Genomic DNA, 27286 nt, shown 5'->3' with positions numbered 1-27286 from the left:
ACCACTGTCCCTAAGGGATATGTACATTCTCCCTGTGACCATATGGGTTTCCATAGATGTACGGGTCAGTAGGTTAATCACTCACGTGGGTGTTACTGGGTAGCACAAGCTCATTGGGCCAGAATGGCCTGTTGTTATGTTGTCTCTAAAAAAAAAATCCAAATTGTTTAACTGTCAGGCCTTCGTGATTTGAATTTGAAGTCAATATTTATGCTATCTCAGAAAATGCTAGAAATAACCAGCAGATCAGACAGTGTCTATGAGGAAAGAAACCATTACCTTGTAGTTACATGAATTTCTAGTTTACAAACATCAATTCCATTTTATATCAAAAAATTAGAGATCAACAATGTCCAGCAAAAGTTAAACAGCCTGAGCAACCAACGATAATGTGAAATACTCAGATAACCACACATGAGTTTTAGCTAAATTATAAATTATTTGCAAAGATTTCTGTATAAATGTGGGGTTAGAATAGTAGATGACTTACAGTAAACTTTGAAAGGATAAAAAGAACACTTTCAATTACTGTGAGAAGTTTCTTATAAAAATATTGATAACCTCATTTGTTTCATAATTGCGAATTATTTCCAGTTACAAAGATTGCAACAACACAGCCTTTGCAGGAGTAGGTTAGCAGTGGTGGCACCATTTGAAGTAGTGCTTTTAACTGCAAATATTCAGTCTTTGGAAGTTGCCCCCTGTTTCTTTAATTACAAGGTGAGAAGTGACAGTATCACCATTGTTCCCTACCCCCCATGAAATTCCCCTCTGTTACACCTGAAAGTAGATTTGACAGCACCTCTTCTGTCCAGGCATTTCAGCTTTCTCGAACTTCAGTGGGTATAATACAGGGAACATCACTGTATTCTTCTTTTGTTTGCTAATATGAGGAAGTATGTTTCTCAGAAAAAAAAGCTGCTTATAATGCATTGATTAGACGAACTTGCATCGGTATAATATTGGAAATTTATTTATTCACTGCTTGGCCTTAAATGCATTTGAAGCTGATAGCAGGCAGTTTAAATAGGGAAGTTCTCAATAAGTCAAAATCAATCCTACTAAACCGGTAGCTGAAAATGTTACTCAGAAAGAAGCAATTGATTTATTCTGTGTCAAATGTAAATCCAATCTGCAAAGAGTTCTGGAGAATCCACGTAAAGTCATCCCCAGCTGCTAAAATAAATAATGCTGGCAACACTCAGCAGTTTGGATCGTATCTGTGGAGAAAGAGACAGAGTTCATGTTTTGGATTGAGGACCAGAAATGGGCAATTCATAGAAAAAACTAGAGTGTCTGTAAATGTAAAGAATAAAAGGAATGGATGACGATAGAATGGAGTCTCAGGATTGATCTGCTGGGTTACTGGTCAGAAGAGTGGCAAATGGAGTTTAATTTAGAGCAGTGTGAAGTGTTGTATTTTGGGAAAACTAATAAGGGTAGGACTCCCACAGTAGAGTGTGGTCCAACAGAGGGACTTAGAACAATTACATGATTCCCTGAAAGTGCATTGCAGCTCGACAGGGTAGTGAAGAAGAATTTTGGTTCTCGCCTGTCAGAGAACTGAATTCAGAAGTTGGGGTGTTATGTTGTCATTGCACAAGGTGTTAGTGAGGTTGCATTTGGAACATTGTGTTTAGTTTTGGTCAACCTGTTATAGGAAAGATGCTGTTAAGTTGGAAAGAGTGCAGAGGAGATTTGTGAAAATGTTGCCAGGACCTGAGGGACTAAGTTATGAAAAGAGACTAAGCAGGTTGGGACTTTTTTCAATGGCATTTAATACAGAGGTGTATAAAATGATGAGGGACAGTGTGAAAGCACTCAGTCTTTTTTTGCAGGTTTGGAGAATCGAGAACTAGAGGGTATATATTTAAGCTGAGAGAGAAGAGGTTTAATAAGGAAACTGATGGGCAAATTTTTCCACCCAAAGAGTGGTCAGTATATGGAATAGTTGAGGCAAGCACATTAACAATATTTAACAGATACTTCAATAAGAACATGGATAGGAAAGGTTTAGAGCCAAGTGCAGGTGAATGGGACTAGCAAAAACTGCAATCTCGGATAGACCAGATGGGATGAAGGGCCTGTTTTGGTGCAGGATGACTTTATGAAGATGAAGCACATGGAATGTTAATGACCAGAAGAGGGCTGATTCTTCTGAAGGCTCATTGAAAGCAACTAATCTGTGGAGAAGGAGGATGGGCCAGAGAGATAAAATCTGTTGGGCATTGAGGTACAGAGTACAGCAACTGCTGCACAGTTGAAGGAAAAGAGAATGCCGGAAAGGTTCAGCTGATCAGCTAGCATCTGTGGGGAGAATAACACCGGGTTATGCCAGAACTGGTTAGAGAAACCTGGTCATCTGTGTTCCTCAAATCCATTGCTGAGTCACGTGAACTACAGCATGCTGAGATGGAAAATGAGATGTTCCACCAGCTTTGGTGGAATAGCTGGACAAAGAGAGCAAAGTGAGGTGGGGAATTAAAGCGACAGGCAGAGGCGCGAAGTTCACAGACACCCTGTAGACAGAACTACTCGTCCCAGGCACTAATAGCCAAAGCTGTGTGAGCATCCTCTGAATCAGTTAGACCAGAGGGATGGCAGTAAGATTAGATAATTGGCTCAGGGTACTTGCTGGCTTCTGATCTGTTATGTTCTGTCAGTTAGAGTGTGGATTTAGTCTGTACTAAAGAGCAGAGAAACTGCAAAGATGTTTAAATGAGGAATCTCTGAGGAACATGCTGCAGTCTTTATTTGAATGGCTTCTTTCCACAGGTGTGAGATGGGAAATCTATATTAGCTCTGTAAGGGTTTTGACTTGACCCAGCCTGTGGTTAATTACTAAGCCAGAAGAAGTCAGTTTGGTCTTTGAGAGCCATCTAGTGGTCAAACCTGTCCAGAGCACCCAAAAGTACCAAATCCAATTGAGCTTACCCATGACAAACATTTGGAAATGTGTCATTGAAGATATTTTGGCAGATGCAACACAAATGTTTACAAAGCTAAACCTGAATTTTAATTTGATGAAGAAATGGAAAATCTTCTCCACTCAAACCAGCCCAGTGTAATAAAAATCATAGACTTCCATTTCACTGTTAATGACATCCTAAAACGACTTGCAACTAGCAAAGTACATTTTAAGGCTTAGTCACTATTGTGATATAGAAGTACAGAGGCCAGCTTGTGCACATAAAGCTTCCACAATGGCAATGAAGTAAATTACTTAGTAATTATTTTTTATTGTTTGAGCAATAACCGTTGGCTAGAACATTTGGAAATACTCCATAGGTTATGATTGAAGTATTACCCTGGGCTCTTATATAACCTTCTAGAAAAGATGGCTTGATGGAATGAAGGTACCTCCCCCACCTATACACAGGGTACTCCAACTTAGATTTTAAATCTCAGATCACTGGAGTGGGAACGAAACCCATAATCTTCTGTTCCAGAGGTGAGTCTTGTCTTATTATGTTGTGGCTGACACTAAGCTGATAGTGTCTTTAAATTACATCACGTACTTACAGCACATTACCACAAACATGAATGTAAATGAACTGAGTCCAGTTCACATTGACTGGAGCAACACCAGCTCTACTAAAATTCTTCAATGTGAAGACAATTTTCTTCAACAGATTTTGTATGGATCATTTTTATTGGGTAAAGCTCCCCTGGGGTGTTATTTCACCACAATGTTTCACACATTATATTAAATTCCTTCTGTGGTGTTTCTCTGCAATGGAGAATTCACACCAGGGTCTTAAACCAATGTGCTAATAATGTATTCAAATTAAAACACAACTTTTGTGTCTAGTCACAGGGTAATTTAAAAATGTTATTTACAATTCACAAAAACATTATTTCACTTTAAATGGCATGTTAATCAATGCTACAGATTTTCTGAATACATTGTGCTTTAGTCTTACATTGAGTCAAGCACTCAAAAAGTACTTTGGTGGAAATTTATCAAGCTGCCAGCTCCTTAGTTGTCAATGAATGTTTCTTTCCTCAGGGGACAGCTTCGCTTAATTTGAAATCTTGTAATAGTAATAGAACTCAATATTGTTCCTTGAATTTTTAATTTGGAGGAATAAGTCCACATACTTAGTGGGGCAGAAATATGCACATCAAGTTCTGTTTTTTGAAATTTCAAAAGCAGAGTACAGAATACAAGCAAAATATTTGAGTAAATTCATTATTTGTTGGGATATGTGCAAAACCAGCATTTATTGTCCATCCCATATTGTGTTAGGTGAGCTGCTTTATTTCTGGTGAAGGTAATCCCACAGTAGCACACTGTAGAGATAGTAACAGTTGTGATCTTTGTATTGCCAACAGGGCATTGAAACTCTGGATATGTACAGCAAATTTTCAGGAATGGCTTTGGAAATGGTAACAGGGACCTTTTCTTCTAAAAATGAGGAGCCAGGAGGATGTTTGGAATGATATTTTTTATAATGATGTAAGGGTTAGACGGGGTAGATGTAAGGAAGACATTTCCACCTGATGGAGGAGACAATCATTACATGATAGCTATTAATAAATCAAGCATAAATTCAAGAGCATAGTCCTGACATGTGAATTATGATGTATTGGTCACATAACCTGAAGACTGATAGTCCAGCCTGATGACATCCAGGATGATACCCATCATCCAGGCCACTGCTACCATTGGGCAGGAGGTAAAGGGGCTTAGGTCCCTCAACACCAGGTTCAGTTACCCTGCAACCACCAGGCTTCTGAACCACCATGGATAACTTCACTCACCTCAGTGCGGAACTCACCTCAGAACCTATGGACTCACTTTCAAGGACTGTACAACTTGGTCTCCGTATTATTTTTTAAAATTTATTATTTGCGCAATTAGCCCTCTTTTGCACATTGGATGTTTGTCAGCCTTTGTTATCAGAATCAGGTTTATTATCACTGATATACGTTGTGAAATTTGTTGTCTTTGTGGCAGCAGTAAATGCAATACATAATGATATCAAAAAAACTGTGAATTGCAGTGTATATAAATATATATAATAGTTAAATTAAACAAATAAAATTAAGCAAAAATATAAATTAAGAAGTAGTGAGGTAGTCTTCATGATTCAATGTCCATTCAGAAATTGGATGGCAGAGGAGAGGAAGCTGTTCCTGAATTATTGAGTGTGCGCCTTTTGACTTCTGTACCTCCTTCCTAATGGTAGCAATGAGAAGAAGGCATGACTTGGGTGATGGGGTCCTTAATGATGCACACTGCCATTTTGAGGCATTGCTCCTTGAAGATGTCCTGGATACTATGGAGGCCAGTGCCCATGATGGAGCTGACTAAATTTACAACTCTCTGCAGATTATTTCGATCTTGTGCAATAGCCCCTCCTCATACCAGATGGTGATGCAGCCAGTTAGAACGGTCTCCGCAGTACCTCTGTAGAAATTTACAAGTGTCTCTGGTGATACACCAAATCTCCTCAAGCAACTAATGTAGCCACTGTCATGCCTTCTTTGTAGCAGCATCGATATATCGGGTCCAGGTTAGATGCTCAGAGATATTTTCACCAAGTAACTTGTAATTGCTCACTTTTTCCAATTCTGAACCCTCTCAGAGGACTGGTGTGCATCCCCTCTTCTGAGCCTTTCTATGTATAGTCATTCACAAATTCTGTTGTATATCTTAGTTTTCTTTTAAGTGACCAGCAGAAAATGAATCTGAAGGAAGTACATAGTGTCATAAATGTCCTGTGAAAATTTATTTTACGTTGAACTTTGAGAATCAGCGTTAATGTGGCTTAATCATTCTTTGAATTGAGCTGGAAGTTGTATCCTGGTATTGGCGCACCTTTCTTAGAGGCTTATTGCATGGAAGCTGAGTAATTTGCCTGAAAGTAGAATTCAGGGTGGAACACTGGCAGATAAGCCCAGATGCTGGTGAGCAGAGGAATACATTTAGACTTCTATGTGTTGCCCCCAGCTCCCATAACATGCGAACTGCTCCAACAAATTTCTGCTGCCAAAACAAATTAACGTCGGTAACCTGCTGCACCATCACTTTCATTGTTTTTCTCCTTGTTTATTCCCTCCCTGTAACTGCGTCAGCCTTGTATGTTTAAGAGATCTCTGTCCCACATTACTGATCTTCTTCATCATCAGCAGACTGAAATGACCCGCCATTAGTAGCTAAGGTCCTGAGCTCTGGTGTTCTCTCCCAAAATCCATTCTTTAAAACCTGCCTCTTTGACCAAAAGCTTTACTATCAGTGCTACTATCTGTTTATGTGACTATGGCAGATTTTTGTTGATAATCTCCTGTAAAGAGCTTTTGACTGATCTGCCTATATTCTGAATTTGATGAAAGTGCTATATAAAGGTAAGCTGTGGTTGTCCTGCTTTGCTCAGCCTAAAGCTCAATGTGAAACAGGTCCATCTACTCTGCTGGCACTTGGCTCTGGTCGGTGAACATAGAAACATAGAAAACCTACAGCACAATACAGGTCCTTCGGCCCACAAAGCTGTGCTGAAGATGTCGTTACCTTAGAAGTTAATTAGGATTACCCATAGCCCTCTATTTTTCTAAGCTCCATGTACCTATCCAGGAGTCTCTTAAAAGACCCTGTTGTATCCGCCTCCAGCACTGTAGCTGGCAACCCATTCCATGCAGTCACCACTCCCTGCGTAAAAAACTTACTTCTGACATCTCCTCTGTGCCTACTTCCCAGCACCTTAAACCTGTGCCCTCTTGTGTCAGCCCTGGGAAAAAGCCTCTGACTATCCACATGATTGATCATCTTGTACACCTCTATTAGGTCACCTCATTCTCCGTCACTCCAAGGAGAAAAGGCAGAGTTCACTCAACCTATTCTCATGGGGCATGCTCCCCAATCCAGGCAACATCCTTGTAAATCTCCTCTGCACCCTTTCTGTGGTTTCCACATCCTAGCAATCCAGTTCTACATATTCATCTAGCCAACTCAAAGAAATGTGTTCAAAACCATTCTGATGCATCAATCTGGCAGTGTGGGTGAATCAGAGATGAAAAGGAAATACAGGATGATACTATCAATGCAGGCAACTACGAGGTAGTAGGAGTTGTGATGGACATTTACTCATACAACACCAATAATGTGGTAGCAAAGGAACACCTACATCGTAACACTAGCTCCAAGGAGCCACATGTGCGATTTCCACGACATATCTTGATCGGGATAAAACAGGAATCAAGATAGGAATAGTAATAGAAAATTGCTTTGCAGCATGAAGTTCTACAGTCTGGGCCAGTTGCAACTTTTATTTTGCATTTACTGAAAGCATGAAAGGGGAGGACCTTTCTCAGATGACTTATGAAATACCACCTTGTACTTTAACAATCGTGCTCCTTGTTCTGAAATCTGCAGCAGCAACTCCCAACAGGCTGGCCAGATTGTGGTCACTGAAGTGTATGTTAGTAACTTGCCACTATTGCAAACGTCACTCTTTCTGTGGGAATTATACATGTTGACAAGTATAATTCACACATTGCGACTGGTTACACTCAGCTGGAGAATGCTCAGGCAAGATACCGCAGGTGCTGGGAATTCACAAGAAAATCAAGAAATTTCAGTCAGGGAGCATAGAGAGAGCGAAGCCAAGGCAAATCGATGGTCTTCAATCGGAGGTGGAAATACAGTGACATGCGGGCAGCACGGTAGCGTAGTGGTTAGCACAGTGCTTTACGGAACCAGCGACCCGGGTTCAATTCCCACCGCTGCCTGTAAGGAGTTTGTATGTTCTCCCCATGACTGTGTGGGAGAGCACAAAACCGGGTGCTCCGGTTTCCCCCCCACAGTCCACAGTTGTTGGGTGTATCAGTTGGTAGACTAGTTGCTCATTGTGAAGTGTGCTGTGATTAGGCTGGGATTAAATTGAGGAATTGCTGGTCAGCATGGCTCAAAGGGTCAATTTGGCGCTGTATCTCAATAAGTAAATAAATGTTAGGTAATAACAGAGGTCAGATATATGCAGCAACAAATACAGAAAATATTTAAGGTCAAAACACGACATCAGGACTGCTGAACTTTACAAAGAGTTTAAAGCAGAAAGAAAATACTGAAGAAAGTGTTTATATAAACACATGCTTTTCTCTGGACTCTCACCATGTGGTGATGTCACCAAAAATTAGCACATAAATAATGAAGATGGTGCCAGATTGGTGAGTCCTTTCCGCAAAAGAATTTTGAAAGTGGTAAACATCACAGTAGTATCTATTACCTAGGTTTTTAGGACGATTAGAAATGATGCTTTTCCCATGAAAGATTTTTTTGTTGGGTTAGTGATAGGACACTAAACTTCCCTTTCTGGGGCATTTCATGGTCTTGTAGCAGACAAACAGGATGAAGGTAGTACAAAGATGGAAAGAAGGAAACGGGAGGGTGGGGGGGGGGGAGAGAGATGGTGGGTGGGGGTTGCATCAGCCAAACCAAATATTCGTGTATGGAGTTTTTGGATTGTTAAATGAACAATCCAAAATGGAACGCTTTAGGAACTTGCAGAGAGTTGTGTGTTGAACATTTCAGTTTCAGTGATGGATTGTGCAAATTGTATCCAAACTTATCCAGAGTTAATTACTGCGTAAAATTTAAATTTGAAGTGGTAATTTGCAAGGGAAGGATGCACAAAATTGAGCGCCTGGATAGAGTTACAGAAAAATATACACATGAACATTATAGGTATGGTTGAGGGTTTGGACCGTATAAGCTATAAAGCATTCGTGTACACTAGCTTGTTGTATTTAGTTCTTCAGTAATTTCATTTAAGTCCTTGCGTAATGTTATTTATAGTAATCACATCTATATTATTCTTACATGTATATCACAAATATATCATATTATCTATATACATATCTATATTATTTCATTTAAGTTATCTCCTCTGCTATAATAAACTCTGAGTTTACTCCGCTTGTGAGTCTTGTCCAGTTTTACCCTGTCTGGAGAGAATTAGGCTAAACTAAGAGGACAGGTGTAAGGGACAACAGCTGACAACCTTTCATGTTATCTCAAAGTACCTTACAGCCAGGAAATTTCTTTAGCTATATAGTTACACTTGTTCAGAAAGAAACAGATCATAATATATAGAGGCATATATACCATAAGACATAACAGCTGAATTGGGGGATTCAGACCAAAGTGTCTACTCAGCTATTCCATCATGGCTGATTTATTATCCCTTATTTATTAGTCCTGATACCCTGACTAATCAAGAACCTCCTCTTTAAATGTAGCCAATGACTTGGCCTTCAAAGCCAATTAATTCCACAGATTCATCACCCTGTGGCTAAAGAAACTCTTCCTCATTTCTGTTCTAAAGGGATGTCCCCTATAATTCTGTGGCTGTGCCCTCTGGTCCTGGACTCACCCACTATAAGAAACATCCCCTCCACATCCACTCTATTCAGGTTTTTAAATATTCGATAGGGAGCCATAGACAGGTATCGACCCACACTAGCATAAACTGGAACTCAAAGCTACAAACCTTGGCCACTGTGAGAGTGGGAACACACTCTGCTTGTTTATTTTTGCTGAATATGCTGCTGACATCAGGACAAGGGTGGCACAGTAGTGCAGGGGTTAGCATAATGCTATTACAGTGCGAGCAACCTCAGTCTTGGATCCAAAAACAAGAATTTAATAATTGCTGCTAACCTGCTTTTGATAGCGAGGAACAAATATTGACACCAGAGTTAACAAAAGGTTCCTCTCCTTCAAAATTATGGCATTTACAGTTTATATTAGGATCAGGTTTATTATCACTTGACATTAAACTGCGAAATTTGATGCTTTGCAGCAGCAGAACAGAACAATACATAAAAAAATACTGTAAATTACAATAAGAAATATACTTAAAAGCTCGTGTAAAAAGAGAACAAAATAATAGATAGTGTTCAAGGTTTTTTGGTCCGTTCAGAAATCTGATGGCGGAGTTGTTTCAGAAATGTTGTGTGTGTGTCCCTCTTCCCTGATGAGAAGAAGGCATGTCCTGGATGATGAAGGTTCTTAACAATGGATGCCACCTTCTTGAGGCGTGGCCTTTTAAGGATGTCCTTGAGGGTGGAGAGGCTAATGTTCACAATGGAGCAGCCTACTGAAGAGAGCATGTGGGGGGCTTAGGCAGCAGCTTGGACTGTATAACATTGTTCCGGCATAGAACTGAGGTTTTATTCTCAGATCACAAATGAGAAACAAGTGCACTGCACAGTGAACCATTAAAGGTTAAAAATGTAAGGTTTTAAGTCCAGAAAGAGGAAAGGTTAAAACAAAAGGGATGGGTAGCTGATAGATGAGATTAAATGACAAATGGCTTTTCAAGCAATCTATTTTCTGCATTTATCTGTGCAGAATAATGTCCATAATGCATTCAAATTGGTCACTTATTTCATTGTAAAACCCTCTGCTGGCTTTCAGGTAGAGATTCTAATTTCGAAATGCCCATTGTATTAATGATACATTACATGGGACATCATTTGGTGGCGGGTAAATCAGATTTCCCAAGTTAATCTGATCACAGGCCAGCTATGTTCCTAATGTGTGCCTTGAGATTCTGACGTAAAATTGAACTTCCTTTCACTGTGCCACAGTAATTTCTGTCAATCCTTTTTAATGCTCCCTCAGTTCCTTGTTCCTTGAGCTTTTTGGTCAGTCTTCCACCGTTCTCCTTGTTAATACATGTCTTCCTCCTGTTCCTCAACATGTCCTGTCCTACCATGAAGGCATTTATTTCATAACCACCAGTCTGCATGAGCTGGTGGGACTGAAGCCTCCTCATGTTTGGTCTGTGCTGGTTTTCCAGAAATCAGCTGCAAAGCAAGACTTATTTCTCAAGAAGTTTTGGTTTGTTTCAATATTTTGGTGGAGGGAACATAACATGAAAAGTTGTGGGATTTAAATGTATTTTATTTTACCAGATCAGCTGTCCATCGGATACTTGGAAAAGTTCAGTTAACTACTATTAGTCATTAAGGCAGAAAATGCTGGAAATATTCAGCAAGTTGAGCAGCACTTGTGGATAGAAACTTTCTGATGCAATCCATTGATATGAGACTTAAGCCTGTATCTCTCTCCACAAGTGCTGAGTGACCTGCTGTCTAATTAGAAACATAGAAGTATACAACATGGAAGCAAACAAGTTAACCCATCACACCTCACCAGCCATCAACCCTACACTAATCCCACTTAATTTTAACCCCACGTAACCATAACATTCAGCCAGATTCTCCCGTTCACCTACAGACTGGGGACAACCTACAGCAGCTAATTAACCTTCTAACACATATCCTTAGCCTTTGGGAGGGCACCCAGATGGCCACAAAGAGAATTTGCCGACTCCACACAGAGCTGGACTTAAGGTCAGAATTGAACTTGGATTGCTGGAGCATTTGTAGTAGTTTGCCTTTGACTTCCAAAAATGACTTTGCAGAAGAAACTATTAAGACAGCGCATGGGAATGGTGTGACCAGAACACCCACCCCTTATTTCTTCCCTCATTGCTTCAGAGAATGATCTATCCCACGCTTAACACTTCATTATTTATAGACATCGAGAGCACAGCTCACACTCGGTCCTTGCTGCATCCCCCTCTTTGTCACCACACGCTGGAGTGCAGCTGTACATAAATATATGTTTCAACACCTATTATTTTATGATGAAAAACATATCATTTCTCTTACTGGTTTTCTCCCCTTCCCTCATGCCTTGCACTTAAAGTGATGATTCCTTGCTATGCTGCAGTTCCTGGGGAATTTCCTAACTCAAGTACTCATTTATTTAAGTGAGCCTTGAAATCTCAAGGTTTATTATAGCACAGGCAGAAAATGCACACATGGTCTTTTCTTGACTCAATTTCCCCACACAAAAGCATCTAAATAGTGATTAGGAGCAGAACTTGTTTGATGTAACATTAACTAATGCATTGGTGCCAGTGCTGGTGAGTACCCAAACCTCCGTCCCAGCTGAGACAAGCTAACTCAGTATGGATTAGTATATCGCAAATTCTTTGTGATTCAAATCTTTGATGAAATTTTTGCATTACAAAGAAGTTCAGGGGAATACCTTGATCAGTCGAGCAGGGTACTGCATTTTTAATCCATGTTATTAAATGTACATATGTAATGAGGGCACTTCATTGAGACAGATGCAGGACCATAATTATTTTCATAAGTCCATAAGATTATAAGACATAGAAGCAGAATTAAGCCATATGATCATGGTGATGCACCATCAATAACTCTCGGAGACGGGAGGTGAATGATAGGCTTTTATTAGTAGCAAAAGGGACCATGACATCTTGGAGACTGAGGGAGGAGCAGTGCCTCCAATCGCCTTTATACAGGGGTCTGTGGGAGGAGCCACAGGAGCAGTCATCAGAGGGGCGTGTCCAGACAGGTATACATAGTTTACCACACATGGCTAATTTACTTTCCCTCTACCAGGTGCCATGGTAGCGTAGCGGTGGCCACGACACCATTACAACTTGAGGCGGCAGAGTTCAGAGCTCAATTCTGTTGTGATCTATGAGGAGTCTACTTCCTCCCCATGGAATGCGAGGATTTTCCTCATGTGTTCTGGTTTCTTCCCACAGTCCAAAGATATGGGATCATTACTCATTGTAAATTATCCCGTGATTAGGTTAGCGTTAAAATGGGGTTGCTGGGGCAGCTCTGGTAGGAAAGGCCTACTCCATGCTGTATCACTAAATACATAAATAAACCTATTCTGTTGCCTTCTCCCTGTAACCTTTGACACCCTTACTAATCAAGAACCTATCAACCTTCAGTTTAAATATACAGTACCAAATAACCTGGCCTCCATTTCATGCTGTGCCAATGAACTCTTCTGGCTAAATAACTTGCTCCTCATCTCTGTTCTAAAGGAACATCCTTCTATTCTGTGTATGTGCCCTCTGGTCCGGAACTCTTCCACTATTGGAAACATCCTCTTCATGTTCACTTTATCTAGGCATTTCAATATTCAGAGCCTTCAATGAGATTTCTGCATCACTCTTCTAAACTCCAGTGTGTAGAGACCCAGAGCCTTCTACATAATCCTTCTACGTAATCCTTTCCATTCTCAGGATCATTCTCATTAACCTTCGCTGTACCCTCTCCAATGCAAGCACATCCTTTCTGAGATATGGGACACAATACTACACATACTACAAGGACATCTGGCCAATACCCATATCAGTAAAGAAGCACCTAACATCTTGGATCCACATCACTACAAAAGCATCTAACATATTGAGAAGCAGAATCATGAAAACAGGAAGGAAGTTCATCCTAGAGATGGTCTGTGCTCAGATACACCTTAGGGGCCATTTAAAGACCATGCTTAAGTTTCAGTGCCAGAGGCAGCTAAAAAGGCATGAAAAATAAATTCAGGATACCCAAGTGCTTTACATCGTAAAGTACTTTTACATCAGTAAGGTAATTATGAAGTGTAATTGTTGGTGTAATGTGGGAAATGGAGCAGCCAGTTTTCATAGGACAAGCTCGAACAAGCAGCATTGTAATAATTATCACATAATTTGTTTTAGTGTTGCTGTATGAGGGATAAAGATTGGCCAGGACACTGGCATAGCTCCACTGCTGTTCTTCAGAATAGTTCAACGGCACTTTGTATGTTCAGCTATGCCAGGCTGGCCTCAGTCTGATGTCTCATCTGAAATGTGGTACTTCCCGGAGCTCTCCCTTAGCTCTGCACTTAAAGCTTTGGCAATAGTTGCTGAGTTATCCTGAGTAGGAAACAAGAAAAACAGAAAGTGGTGATGGAACAATTCAGTCTGCAACAGTAGTCAAATATGTCCATTTTTGGAATTTGAAAAGTTTTAAGAAGTTGTAAGATTTTTTTTTACCTCCTTTGATTTTTTCCAGTTATTCAATCGATCGCCACACTGATTTGGACAGGTACTTCAACATATACTCTATGAACGGATCAATTGTTACATTAAAACCACTTGACCGGGAGGAAACATCATGGCATAACATTACAATAATAGCAACTGAGACAAGTAAGTATGTGCCTCACTCTCACTTATCAAAGGTAGTTTTACCCAGTAATTTTAGTCATTGACTTGTCCAAACTGTGTCCTCTTCATTATGGGTGAGAGTTCCATGTTTTACACAGAAAATTATAAAGTCTCCTAAAATTAATGTTTCTATGCTTAAATGTACAGCTGTGTGGGCCTGGCTAATAAGTTGGCTTATACCTATTGCAGAAGGAACTGTAATATTATGCAAGTGAGGTCATTTTGAGGACTACAAGGTGAAATGAGGAGTGATGGGAGAACTAGTAATCCCAAACTTTTAATTGATATGTTTGTGGTTACAGTTGGATTGAATATTGCTGTTTGCTGATGATTTAGGATGTCTTGATGATAGTGAACCAGATTACACTAATTTGCAAAAAGACCTCAGTCAGTTAGGGAGATGGACAGAGGAATAGAAAATGGCAAGCTAACGCTTTTGGACATTCAAATTGGGATAATCAGTGAACGGCAGGGTACTGACAAATACTGTGGAACGAAGGGAGCTGGGACTACAAGTACACTGTTTACTGAAAGCGGCCACACAAGTAGACAAGGTGCTGAAGAAGACACTTAGCATGCTGTCCTTCAGTCAGGACCTCAAGGAGTAGGGACATTATGTTGTTATACGTCAATGTCTCTCCTTTGAGGCAGCATTTGGCATACTGTGTACAGTTTTAGTCACCCTGTTATAGGAAAGACATTGCCAAGCTGGAGAGGGCACAGAAGAAATTAACAAAGATGTTATCTGGACTAGAGGGCATGAGTTATGGGCAGAGGATGTTGAGTCTTTATTTCTTGGAGCGTAGGGGAATGAGGGGTGATCTCATCGAAATTTATGAAATCACAAGGTGTATGGATAAGGTGGTTGATCATAGTCTTTTCCCCAGGGTTGGGAGCCCAAAACGAGAGGGTGCAGATACAAGATAAAAGGGAAGAGATTTAAAAGAGACCTGAGAGGTAACATCGTTACATAGAGGGTAGTGAGTACCTGGAATGAGCTGCTGGAGGAAGTGTTTGAGGCAGATATAATTGCAACATTTAAGAGACATTTGGGTAGAATATGGAGAGGAGGGGCTTGGAAGGCTATGGACCAAACATAGGCAGTTGGGACTAGCATGGAGAATGTTGTGGCTGCACAGATCAGTTAGACCAAAGGACCTGTTTCTGTTCTGTGTTACTGAATGACTCTAGGTTGGCATTACTGCAGGGTACTTAATTAAAAAAAAAGATCGAATTTACCCCCAAGGCTTGTGGGCTGGATGTTCAGCTTTGGTGAGTGGCAGTGAATGCATGCACGGGTATTGGCTGTCACTTGGAACCAAAGTGGAGGGACGAATAACTGGTGGCCATCTATTACAGCTGCTATTTTAGGTGAATTTAAAATTAAATACAATATAGTGACATTTTCTCATCCAGACTTACTACTGAAGAGTCTGACTTGCGGCTTGTCTAGAGAGATACTTGGAAAAAGATACTTGTTGCATCCAGCAATATTATTTGATAGGAAGAATTAAGAATGTTATGAAACCTAATGCTCAGTGCACTGAGGATCCCTACAGTCCTCTCAGCTTCATTCCCCAAGATGGGAGGGGATTTTTGCCTCAGAGTTGTACACTTCAACAGGGAATGTCACTCCACTCACAGCACACAATCTCAGATGACGGAGGCAAATGCTGTTGGTTTAAACTTTTGCCTCCACTGAAATCACCAGCAGACACGGTTTGCCTTTCAGTTACATAGAAGCATAGAAAACCTACAGCACAATACAGGCCCTTCGGCCCACAAAGTTCTGCTAAACATGTCCCTACCTTAGAAATTACTAGGCTTACCTATAGCCCTCTATTTTACTAAGCTCCATGTACTTGTCTAAAAGCCTCTTAAAAGACCCTATCGTATCCGCCTCCACCACCATTGCTGCAGCCCATTCCATGCACTCACCACTCTCTGAGTAAAAAACTTACCACTGACATCTCCTCTGTACCTACTCCCCAGCACCTTAAACCTGTGTCCTCTTGTGGCAACCATTTCAGCCCTGGGAAAAAGCCTCTGACTATCCACACAATCAATGCCTCTCATCATCTTGTATGCCTCTATCAGGTCACCTCTCATCCTCTTTCGCTCCAAGGAGAAAAGGCCGAGTTCACTCAACCTATTCTCATGAGGCATGCTCCCCAATCCAGGCAACATCCTTGTAAATCTCCTCTGCACCCTTTCTATGGCTTCCACATCCTTCTTGTAGTGAGGTGACCAGAACTGAGCACAGTACTCCAAGTGGGGTCTGACCAGGGTCCTATATAGCTGCAGTATTACCTCTTTGCTCCTAAATACAGCTTGAGGATACAGCTTACAAATACAGCTGGAAATTACAGTGGGAGCACTTACAGTACGTCTGGGCCAAGTCTCCTTTGCCCAGAGCAAGACTAAACTCCTAATTTGAACTATAGTCCCTAAACAGATAGCATTTACATATTTATTTAGAGATACAGCACAGTAACAGGCCCTCCTTCCAGCCCAACAAGGCCGCACCGTACAGTTACGCTCCTGTGACTAATTAACCTACTAGCCCTTTAGAGAGTGGGAGGAAACCCACAGGGTCACAAAGGAAAACTTACATACTCCTTAGAGACAGCGACAGAATTGAACCTGGTCGCTGCCTCTGTAAATAGTGTTATGCCAACTGCCACGCTTCCATACTACAAAGTTTGATCTCATTTTCAGTGCAAGAAATGGTTTAGCTAAAGAATGTTTCATCCCTGTGAGCATTTCCTGAACATCCACTTGATTATTTTACCACTTGGAAAAAGTGGAGTAGGAAGTGATTTGCTTACATGTAGTATTGTTAAAAATTTAAAACTTTGGCGTTTACACATGGCTTACTGTTATTCTCCGAGCAGTGCTGAATTTCATTAATTAGAGAAGGCATGAGGCTGTTTTTTTGGCCTGGGTTAGACTTTGGTTTTACTGGGAATTGTTTAAATGCAAATATTGGGATCTGTGCTATTCTTCAGCTCACCACACCTCCCCCCCAAACTCAGAGCACTGTTCTGAGATAGTTCCTGAGTCTTTTGGTTATTATAGACAGAGCATCCTTCACAGGTCTCAACAGTCTCCTTGTAAATGCTGGGATGAGCAACTGGAGCAGGGAAAATTATTTAATGGAGTGGGGCTGAAGATGTTACTTTAATTTGAATATGAGTTGGACTTTTTGGCCTAATGTTGGAGTACCATTGGGCTGTTGTGGTCTTTAGTAGTCTGATCTGGATGGATGTTATCTACAGATGTACGGAACACAAGCTGAGAGGTGGTTTTGGTCTGATCAAACTGTATTTAATCAACATGAAAACAATGAGCCTCGAATGTTGTTTTTCTACATATTTGCCTCCAGTCTAGTTTTGCTTCAATTGGTGCACAATACAAGAATTAATAAGGATTTAAGCTTGCCCTGCCAATTTCAACTGATCTGAATTATATTTACTTATTGTATTTTTGTACCTGTTTACAGTTACAGAAGAATCTAAACAAAGTAGCCGTGTACCAGTTCAAATCAAGGTTTTGGACGTCAATGACAATGCACCAGAATTTCCAAAGGTTTATGAGACGTTTGTATGTGAAAATGCAAAGGCTGGCCAGGTAAGCTGGTTTATTTGCTTCCATTTTATTTTATTTGCACAATTTGACAACTAGTAAACAGGAATACAACATAATAGGAGCAGGAGAAGGTCACCTAGTCTTGCCAAGTCTGCTGCACCTTTCAAGTCTTCATGGAGAATCTGCCCCATCCTTAACTTCTCCATTGAGCTGATTTTCTCCGAGACCTCGATTTATTGATTCAAGAATAACTATTTACAAAGTGTAATGAACATAGTAAAAATGCCCTTCACAAGAAAGTAGTCAAATACTTTGACACCAAGTCACAGAAGGAGGTATTTGGATAGATGACTAGAAGAATGGCCAGCGGGGGTGAATTTTAAAAAGCATATTAGAAGAAGAAAGGGAGATTTAAGGAAGTAATTTTGGATTTAGGATTTTGACCACTAATCTTTGAGTGATCAAGCCCACAAGAGTGTGCCAATATTACCTGTTTGGACCTGCCCTGCTATCCAATGTGATCATGGCCAATTCTGTGCCACATCCCCATATTCTCTGTTATTTCTCATGACCAAGTTTCCATCAGACTCAGCTTTGAATGTACCCGTTGACTAACCATCTACAAGCACAAATTTCTCCTCACCTTGGTCCATTATTCCAAGATCTAAATTCCCTTGCTTGAGGGGAGAACATCTCAATACACACACCGTCAATTTCTCTTGTAAACTTGCAACTCACAAGGAGTGCTTTAGTGGTGTCAAATCCCGGGCGTTAATTCGGCATACACAATTGCTTCAGCAGCTGAAAAACTAAAACTGAAGTGAAGAAGTGGGGGTCCTAGATTTCTTGCCATTCCATCAAGCTGCCTGTTCTCAGAAGTATTTACTACACTTCACTCTAGCTGTCCTATCAACACACACACACAATGCTGGAGGAACTCAACAGGCCAGGCAGCATCTATGGAAAAGAGTAAACAGTCGATGTTTCAGGCTGAGACCTTTCATCGGGACTGGGAAGTTAGAGTAAGAAGGTGGGGCGAAGGGCGGAGGAAATACATGGTGGCAGGTGATAGGTGAAACTGGGAGGGAGGAAAGGTGAAGTAAAGAGCTGAGAAGTTGGTTGGTGAAAGGGATAGAGGGCTGGAGAAGGATAGGATGGAGAATCTGATAGGAGAGTGTAGAAGATGATGGAAGGGAAGGAGAAGGTGATGGACAGGTGAAGAGACAAGGTGAGAGAGGGAAACAGGAATGGGGAATGGTGAAGACTGGAAGTTGAGAAATCACCCTCTGGTGCTCCTTATAATTCCCTTTCTTCCATGGTCTATATTCTTCTATCAGATTCCCTCTTCACTAGCCCTTTATCCTTTGCAACAATCAACTTCTCAGCACTTTACTTCACACCCCACCCCCCCTCCCAGTTTCATCTATCCCCTGCCACCTTGTACTTCTTGCCCCCCTCCCCCCACCTTCTTAATCTGACCTCTCCTCTTTCTTTCCAGTCCTGATGAAAGATCTCGGCCTGAAACACCAACTGTTTACTCTTTTCCATAGAAGTCGCCTGACCTTCTGGAGTTCCTCCAGCATCTTGTGTGTGTTGCTTTGGATTTCCAACATCTGCAGAATTTCTCCTACCATTCAGTCTACACCCCTTATTTCACTCCCTTTTTAAATCTGCCCTATCGGGTAGGGAACTCCTTCCTGAAGCTGAAGATGGGTCTCAGTTAGACATCTCAGTGTAACCTTACCACATCATTAAAAGAAGTTTATGTGTTTTTAAGTAGATTTAAGTGGAACACTAAGATAATAACGTTTTTATCTCTGTAATATAAAAGCAGATGGTCAGGATGATTGGCTGTCTAGATACATTTTCCTTCACTTGTACAAAATGGTTGAAATTCTGCATGTGACTACATGTTAGTGGCAAATCTACTATAACCCAGTGTGTAATGCCCTCAAATTGAATTTCATAAAGTCAGCAAAGTTAGCATACGTTCAACATTTTCCTAAATTTTCCATTGTGGGATTGTTACAACATTGCAAAAATTTAAAAATCTATTTGTTGTATATAATCCACTGATATGGCTAATCTGTCCTGAACATCTTAAACTGACCCTGCATTAAATCTGCATCTACCATTTTCTGCTGGCTCATTTCACACTCACACCACTCTCAGAGTGAAGTATTGCCCCCTTAGATTCCCCTTAAATATTTCATCTTTCACCCTAAATTTATGATGTCTAGTTTTAGTCTCACTCAACCTGACAGGTAAAAGCCTGCATGCATTCACCCTGTCCGTACCTCTCATAATTTTGTGTAATTGGATAGTATTCCTGGTGTATTGATCTCAGGATGATAAACAATAACAATCTCATGTCAAGACGGTGTTTGACTTTGAAATGTTGGTGCATACTTGTGTATTTGATTCACTTATCTTTCTGGGACACCAGTGTTGACTGATAAGTTACAGCTATTCTCGGCGAATACCCCAAAGATGTGTCCACCACGTTATCACTCTCTAAAGTTGTCGTAAAATTCCGTGAGATGTGCATGTAAAATCCTACTCTGCCAGCAAATGATTGCTGGGCATGTTACTAGGAAACTCCGCAGCAATCGGAAGAATGCGAAGGGATATTTCCTCCCTACCTGCTCCCTACTGTACCAAGCAGACTACTCCTGGGAAAAACCTGAATGGAAATTTCCTGACAGTGCTGCCTAAAGTGTTAGCCAAGACCATGAGTTCAAATTCCAGTATTAACCAGTACTTCTGGGTATACACTCAGTAATAGTATCTATTTTATCTGAGGCTATGGGTTTATGATAGCTCAACAAATCACATTTTTATTACAGGGGATTACAGGATTTTTATTGATGTTTTAGGGATCCATTATTGTGTGATTTTCATCCACTTTGTGTGTAAACCATTATTCAGAAACTCTACTCCGTATGTTACCTTAAGCTAGAACTGATCTCGGGTCACTTTGAAGAATGGGCCAAGATCCGATTCAGTACCTTAAATACACAGGCAAGAAATTCATCCTTGTTTGTACACAGTGTCCTGCTTGGTAGCGCAATAATATCAGCGCCAGACTCCGGAGCGAAGGTTCCCGAGTTCGAATCCAAGTCGGGTTGAGTGTCGAGCTAGCAACTCGGCCTCGTAAAAACAAGAATAGCTTGCTACGGAAACACCGTCATGACGGTGCCCCAATAACTCCATTGCCGAGTCAAGGGCTATTCTTCTTCTTTGTACACACAGTGACCACTTTTATATCCAATAAGCCGGTCAATCTGGCAGCAACTCAATGCATAGGAACATGGCAAAATGATCAAGAGGTTCAATTGTGCAGACCAAACTTCAGAATGGGGAAGAAATGTGATCTAAGTGACTTTGACCATGAAATGATTGTTGGAGCCTGATGGGGTGGTTTCAGTATCGCAGAAACTGCTGATCTCCCGAGATTTTCACACATAATGGTCTCTAGAATTTATAGAGAATGGTGTGAAAAACAAAAAAAAAGATATCCAGTGTATTGCATGCCTTAAGGTCGGTGAAAATGCCTTATTAATGAGAGAAGTTGGAGGGGAATGGTCAGACTGGTTCAAGCTGACAGGAAGGTGACAGTAACTTAAATAACCACATGTTACAACAGTGGTGAGCAGAAGAACATCTCTGAACACAAAATACATTGAACCTTAAAGTGGATGGGCAACAGCAACACAAGACCACAAACATACACTCAGTGGGTACCTCATTAGATAGATAGATAGACACTTTATTGATCCTAAAGGAAATTACTGTGTCACAGTAGCATTACAAGTGCATAGACGTACAATTAGAGAATAATATTATAAAAAAGAATAAAAAAAGTTACCTTAAAAATAAGATGTTCAAGATTTCCAAGTTCACACTGATAAAATTTATCAGTGTGGATTACCGTAAGAAGCAAGAATTACCGCAATATTATACAGTAATTGGTATACATTCACACCGTCCAGATGAGAAGTGATGGTAGTATTGCACAGGGTGTCCGTGCTGGCAGGGTGCAGTAAACAGAGGTTAATAATTGTCTAATGAGAGGGGTCACTACTTTGCCAGCTATAGGTTGACTCTTGAGATATCTAATTTAAACAGGAGGACCTAATAAAGTGGCCACTGAGTGGACGTACTATATTTGTAATGAGATAGCAGTAGCAAGCTGAGCTCTACTTCTGAAATTTGGCTCCATTGAAGGCAGTTGACGGAGGATGAATTTATATCAGATATTTCATTACTGAGCCTGTTAAAATTTGAACAATCCAAAAATGAATATTTTTAATATGCCATGCTAATATATGAGCCTTGTGAATTATTTATAAAAGCATTCCATTCCTCTGATTTTATTATTTCTATCTATCTTGCTATCATTCCAGTCCACTGCAGGCAGTCTAACTTCTTCCCCCACAATTCTAATTCTAAACTGATACAAGGATACTCTAGCCAGGCCACTGTAAAATATATCAGACTCTGCACCCACCCACTTAGGGAAGAGAATAACAAGGCTTTGTAGCTTAAAAACAGCACAGTAATCCACTAAATTCTTCTATCTTATTTAAAATATCTTTGGGTAGACTTTGCTAATGATTATATCAGCTTACTAGGTGACTGACACCTGGTCCAGCAAATCCTTCATTGAAATCTCCTCAGCTTTGTTCCAAATGCCTTCTTGGTCATGTCTGTTCTATCTCTGTATTCTCATCAGAACCTACAACACTCTGCCCTCTTATATATTTTGCGATTCTATAACTGGCAGCCGTGCCTCCAGCCACCTGGCTCATAAATCACTGAAGCTCCTCCCTATACCTCTTTGGTTTTCTACATCTCATTCCTCATTTAATAAAACCTTGGGTATATTTATAGTGGCGGTGGAGAGGTTCCTGATTTGCAAGGGCATCAAGAAGTTATGGGAAAGAGGCAGGAGAAAGGGATTGAGAATAAATCAGCCATGAATGAATGGCAGATCAGACTCGATGGATTGAATGGCCTAATCCTACTCCTATGTCTTTTGGTCTCCTGGTCTTAAAACCTATCAATTTAATCAAGTCTCCATCCTAATATCTCCCTATGTGTCAACTTTTCTTATCAATCACATAAAGACCCTTGGGATATCTTACTATGCTACGAGTATCAATAGGACTACATATATGGAACCATTACAACCTGGAGCACAGAAGTTCAAAGAATACTTATTATCAAAATATGTATACAGTATTCAACTTTGAGATTAGTCACATTATAGGCAGCGGCAAAAAAAACCCCAAAATAACCCATGGAAAGGATTGACAAATAACCACTGTGTGGAAAAAGAGAAAAGCACAAATTGTGCAAACAATGAAAGAAAAGGAAACAGCATTTGAAACAAACGTGAGTTCTCAGACACGACGCCTGGAACAGTTGAAGCAGGCCACAGCCTCATTCTCAGATCAATGCTAGGTGGAGTAAGCATTGCAGAGCAGTAAGCAGGACACAGTAAAACTGTTAATCCTACATGCTCAGGGTGTTAGTGGTGCTGGAACAGAAGATCTACTGGACTATTAGACGTTACTAATAAGCCAACAAACTCTTAATTCACTTTTTCAAAGATGTCACAAACTAGAATAATTCATTTACTGACAAACCTGGTTAGTTTAGAAGGAATGAGTGGCGAAGAGGCCCTGGAAGCACGACAAACACAACCAAGTTTCTTGGTGAGTGTATGGGAATGAATGGGGAGGGTAGAAATGGGGGCACCAATAAATGGGCACCAGAGCTCTGATGAACAAATGGGAGACAATGGAATTGGGTTCCCAGGAAGTGGACAGGGATCGCTGCAATCGTCACTTAGAATTTTGGATAGGTAGATTGCAAATTTACTTTATTTACGTGACTCGATTACTGTTTTGGCTTTGTTTGTACATAATATTGTACACAAATACCACCTGAATACTGGTTACATTGAGTTTTATATTTATTTAACACAGCTGATCCAAACTATCAGCGCTGTGGATCAAGACTCCCCACCAAGTGGGTCCAGGTTCTTCTTCAGCTTGACTCCAGAAGCTGCTAATAACCCTAACTTCACAGTCCAGGATAATGAAGGTATGAATTCAGCTCAGTTGAAACCTGTCACTGATATTTCTGGCATGTCATCGGAAAACACCCAGAAAGGATTAAAGCTTAAAAGCAAAGCACTTAGTGGGAATTCAAACTAATTATATTCAATTTAATGTATCACAACTGGAATTAAGAATGAAGAGATGCTGGAGTAAGATGGTGGATTGTAACCTGTTTTTGTTTGTATCACTGCAAATCACTATGACCATTTTCATATCTGCTATCTTCAGTAGTGACTACTATTTACAAAATGAGTTCTTTTTAAAGCAAGCCCACCTGTGTCAGTTGTCAAACCTTGAATGGCAGCTGGAATAAGAGAAATTTTTTGCTTAGGAGCTTGGTGCATTTGAGTGGGCCTGATAAGGATTGTAAGCGCCAGGTTATTCAAACTTCTTCACCTGCGTCTGTCAGCTTTCTGCATAATCAGAAGGGATGCAGTACAGAGATGCTCGCTAGTGTTTAAGCCAGACTTTTAAACACACGCCACAGCTGATGCCGCTGCACTTCAGTGTACTTTATTGTTCTGCCAGTGGCAAAGCTTCACACACCACTGCTCTCATTGGGGCCTCAAAGCAGAAGGCCAAATGTAGATAAGAGTTAGCCGCCATCCAAAGTAGCAGGTTTTTGCAAAGCATTTAGCAAGCAACAATCAATCTGCCGCTTGGCTGTTAGTACTCCAAGTACAACCTGCTGCAGGCTTTTGACCAGTTTCATTAAATCCCCGAGATTGAAGTCACAAGACTACTGACCTGGTTTTGGTTGATTCTCATCCAATGCAGAAAACAGGAAAAGAAGGGACTTCTTTACTGTTGCAACTGGTTCATGTTGTTGATTTACTGTAACGCCAAATGGGGCCAACTCTGTTGAAAGCCACATCCAGAATAATTACTCAAACCCACAGAAACATATGTCTGAGGAACTGCTCTCCCCTTCATCCGCAAAGCTATCCACCACTGACATGCTAACATTAAGACCTTAGTACAAATAGCATGCAGCAAAACAAGCTTGTTTTCCTTTTGCGATGAATAATGTTTTACTTCCTATTGTTTTAATTAATGGAAGCAAAGTGATAGGAACTCACCATAAATTATCCTCATTAAGATTAGTATTTCCAAAAAGGAAAATTCTTCTTATGAATTTGGCATGCTTCGTACCTTTGAGTACAACAAGCTATTGCTGTATATTTGGAGTGTAGTACCTGTTGTAATGTAAAAAAAAACTCAGCAGCCAATATACACACAGTAGGATTTCACAAAACAACAAAATAATTGTTGAAAATTTGTTTTTATTTGAACAATTCCATGCCAAAATTATCTCCCTTCCTCCTCTTCAAGGTAGTTCCATTGGATGTTTTACTTCCAACAGAGAGCAGATGCGTCCTCAATTTGACATCTATTTTGAAAGTTGTTGTGGCCCTCCCTCACTCATGCACAATATATATTAGGTGTTCCTATCTCAAGAGTCAGATTTGAAGCTAAAATCTCTTCTGGACCTGCGGGTGAGAGACAGAATATAAAATCCTGCAGAAGTACAAGGAATGTGAAGAAGCAATTTCATTTAATTGTTAGTATCTGTAATAAATCATTAAATAATATCAAAGCACATCACCAGAGGTGAGATATCACCTTTAGTTTTTCAATGATAAATTATTCTATTATGTGATACTCAAGTTAGTCGTGAAACAAATAGACAAAAGATGAAGAAATTAAGATGGCAGGATAACTGGGTGACGATACTGACTTTATAAGCGTCCAAGCTTTAAGACCATAATATTCAGTTAACTACTCTTAGACCATCCCATATTAATATATACTGAACACAAGAGATTCTACAGATACTGAAAATTCAAGCAACACATACAGAATGCTGAAAGGATGCAGAAGGTCAGGCAGCATCTATGGAAATGAATAAACAGTTGACATTTTGGGCTGAGACCCTTCTTCAGGACTAGAAAGGAAGGGGGAAGAAGCCAGATTAAGATGGTGCGGGTAGGGGAAGTAGTAGTAGTAGGCCTCCATTCATCTCAATAGACCATGGATTTGCACCTTGTAGAGTTTCCCAGGGCGCAAGCCTGGGCAAGATTTTTTTCATGGAAGACTGGCAGTTGCCCAAGTTGCCACCAATGTTGTCCAAGGGGAGGGCATTAGGACCCATACAGCTTGGCACCGGTGTCGTCGCAGAGCAATATGTGGTTAAGTGCCTTGCTCAAGCCAAGGCTTGAACTAGCGACCTTCAGATAACTAGACGAATGCCTTAACCACCTGGCCACGCACCAACACAAAGGGGAAGTAGTACAAGCTAAAATGTGATAGGTGAATACAGGTGGGTGGGGCAGAAGAAGGAATCTAATAGGAGAAGAGCGTGGACCATGGCAGGAGGGGAGGTGATAGGCAGGTGAGGAGAAGAGAAGAGGTGGGAAGGGAGCCAGAGTGGGGAATTGAAGATGAGGGAAGGGAGAAAGCGGAAAATTAACTGAATTTGAAGAAATTCATGTTCATATCATCAGGTTGGAGGCTACCCAGATGAGGTGTTCCTCCCCCAACGTGAGAGTGGCCTCATAGTAGCAGAATAGGAGACCATGGATCGACGTGTCAGAATGGGAATGAGGATTGTAATTACAAAGACTGGCCACCAGGAAATCCAGTTTTGTGTGGATGAAATGAAGATATTCAACAAGGCAGTCCCTCAATCTTTGTTGGGTTTCACCTTTGTAGAGGAGACCGCATCGGGAGCACTGGGTGCAGTAGACAACTCCAACAGATTTGCAGGGGAAGCGTCGCTTCACCTGGAAGGACTGTTTGGGGCCCTGAATGGAGAAGAAGGAGGAGGTGAATGACAGGTGTAGCACTTCTTCCCCTTGCAGGGCTAAGTGTTAATATACAGTACACTATATTGGATTAGATTAGTCTTACGATGCACATAAATCTCAGTTTACCTATTTGTATGTAGAGCATTCTTGGCTTTCCTATTATAAAATACATAATGTCAGTGAGTTTTAAATTACAGTGTTTTGCTATAACAGCAGGTTCATTGATCATGAAAATATAACAGGTTTAAACATTCTAGGTAAATATTGGGCTATTTATTATCGGGACATGTATGATAAAATATAATTCATATGGAAATGAGGCAGAGTTTATTCTTAGCATCAGAATAATTAATTTCAGCCTTTAAGAATCTTCCAGTTGTGCCCTTTATTAATTCCCAGACCAGCCTTATGCCAGCTTTCACACAAAGAGCAACAGCTGGTCTGAGGTGAACTCTCACCATTGTGACTCTCAGTTCAGACTTTTTAAAATATAAATCTGACTCCGCTGGCATATGCAAAGTGCATTTCATAAACAGCATGCCAATAGAGAACATGGGAATTGAACTGAGAACGTCAAACATGTTTCAGCAGTTTTCTGCAGAGTGCGAAGCCGTGGCGGAGAGCAATCCTTGTTTTTCAGTATGTGCAAATACAATATGTAAAACTAGGATGATGTTAATCATTATGACAAAATCCTGGGTTATAATCCACCTTGTTTTTATTG

General features: G+C 40.6%; 1 protein-coding gene across 8 annotated transcripts in view; it reads left to right on the top strand.

The window, feature by feature from the left end:
* Positions 1 to 27286, top strand: part of LOC132378373 (cadherin-6-like) — a 191116-nt gene that overhangs the window by 153046 nt on the left and 10784 nt on the right. For all 8 annotated transcript variants that reach the window (XM_059945238.1, XM_059945244.1, XM_059945240.1 and 5 more), the window contains exons 8-10: positions 13885 to 14021; positions 17542 to 17669; positions 23621 to 23738. In XM_059945238.1, coding sequence (XP_059801221.1) covers positions 13885 to 14021; positions 17542 to 17669; positions 23621 to 23738 — 383 coding nt within the window. The remainder of the gene's footprint in view (positions 1 to 13884; positions 14022 to 17541; positions 17670 to 23620; positions 23739 to 27286) is intronic.

This window comes from Hypanus sabinus, chromosome 20, assembly GCF_030144855.1.
Source record: "Hypanus sabinus isolate sHypSab1 chromosome 20, sHypSab1.hap1, whole genome shotgun sequence".
In the NCBI taxonomy this organism is placed as follows: domain Eukaryota; kingdom Metazoa; phylum Chordata; class Chondrichthyes; order Myliobatiformes; family Dasyatidae; genus Hypanus; species Hypanus sabinus.
The sequence above is the reverse complement of the archived record's forward strand: the minus strand, read 5'-3'. Positions and strand labels throughout refer to the sequence as shown.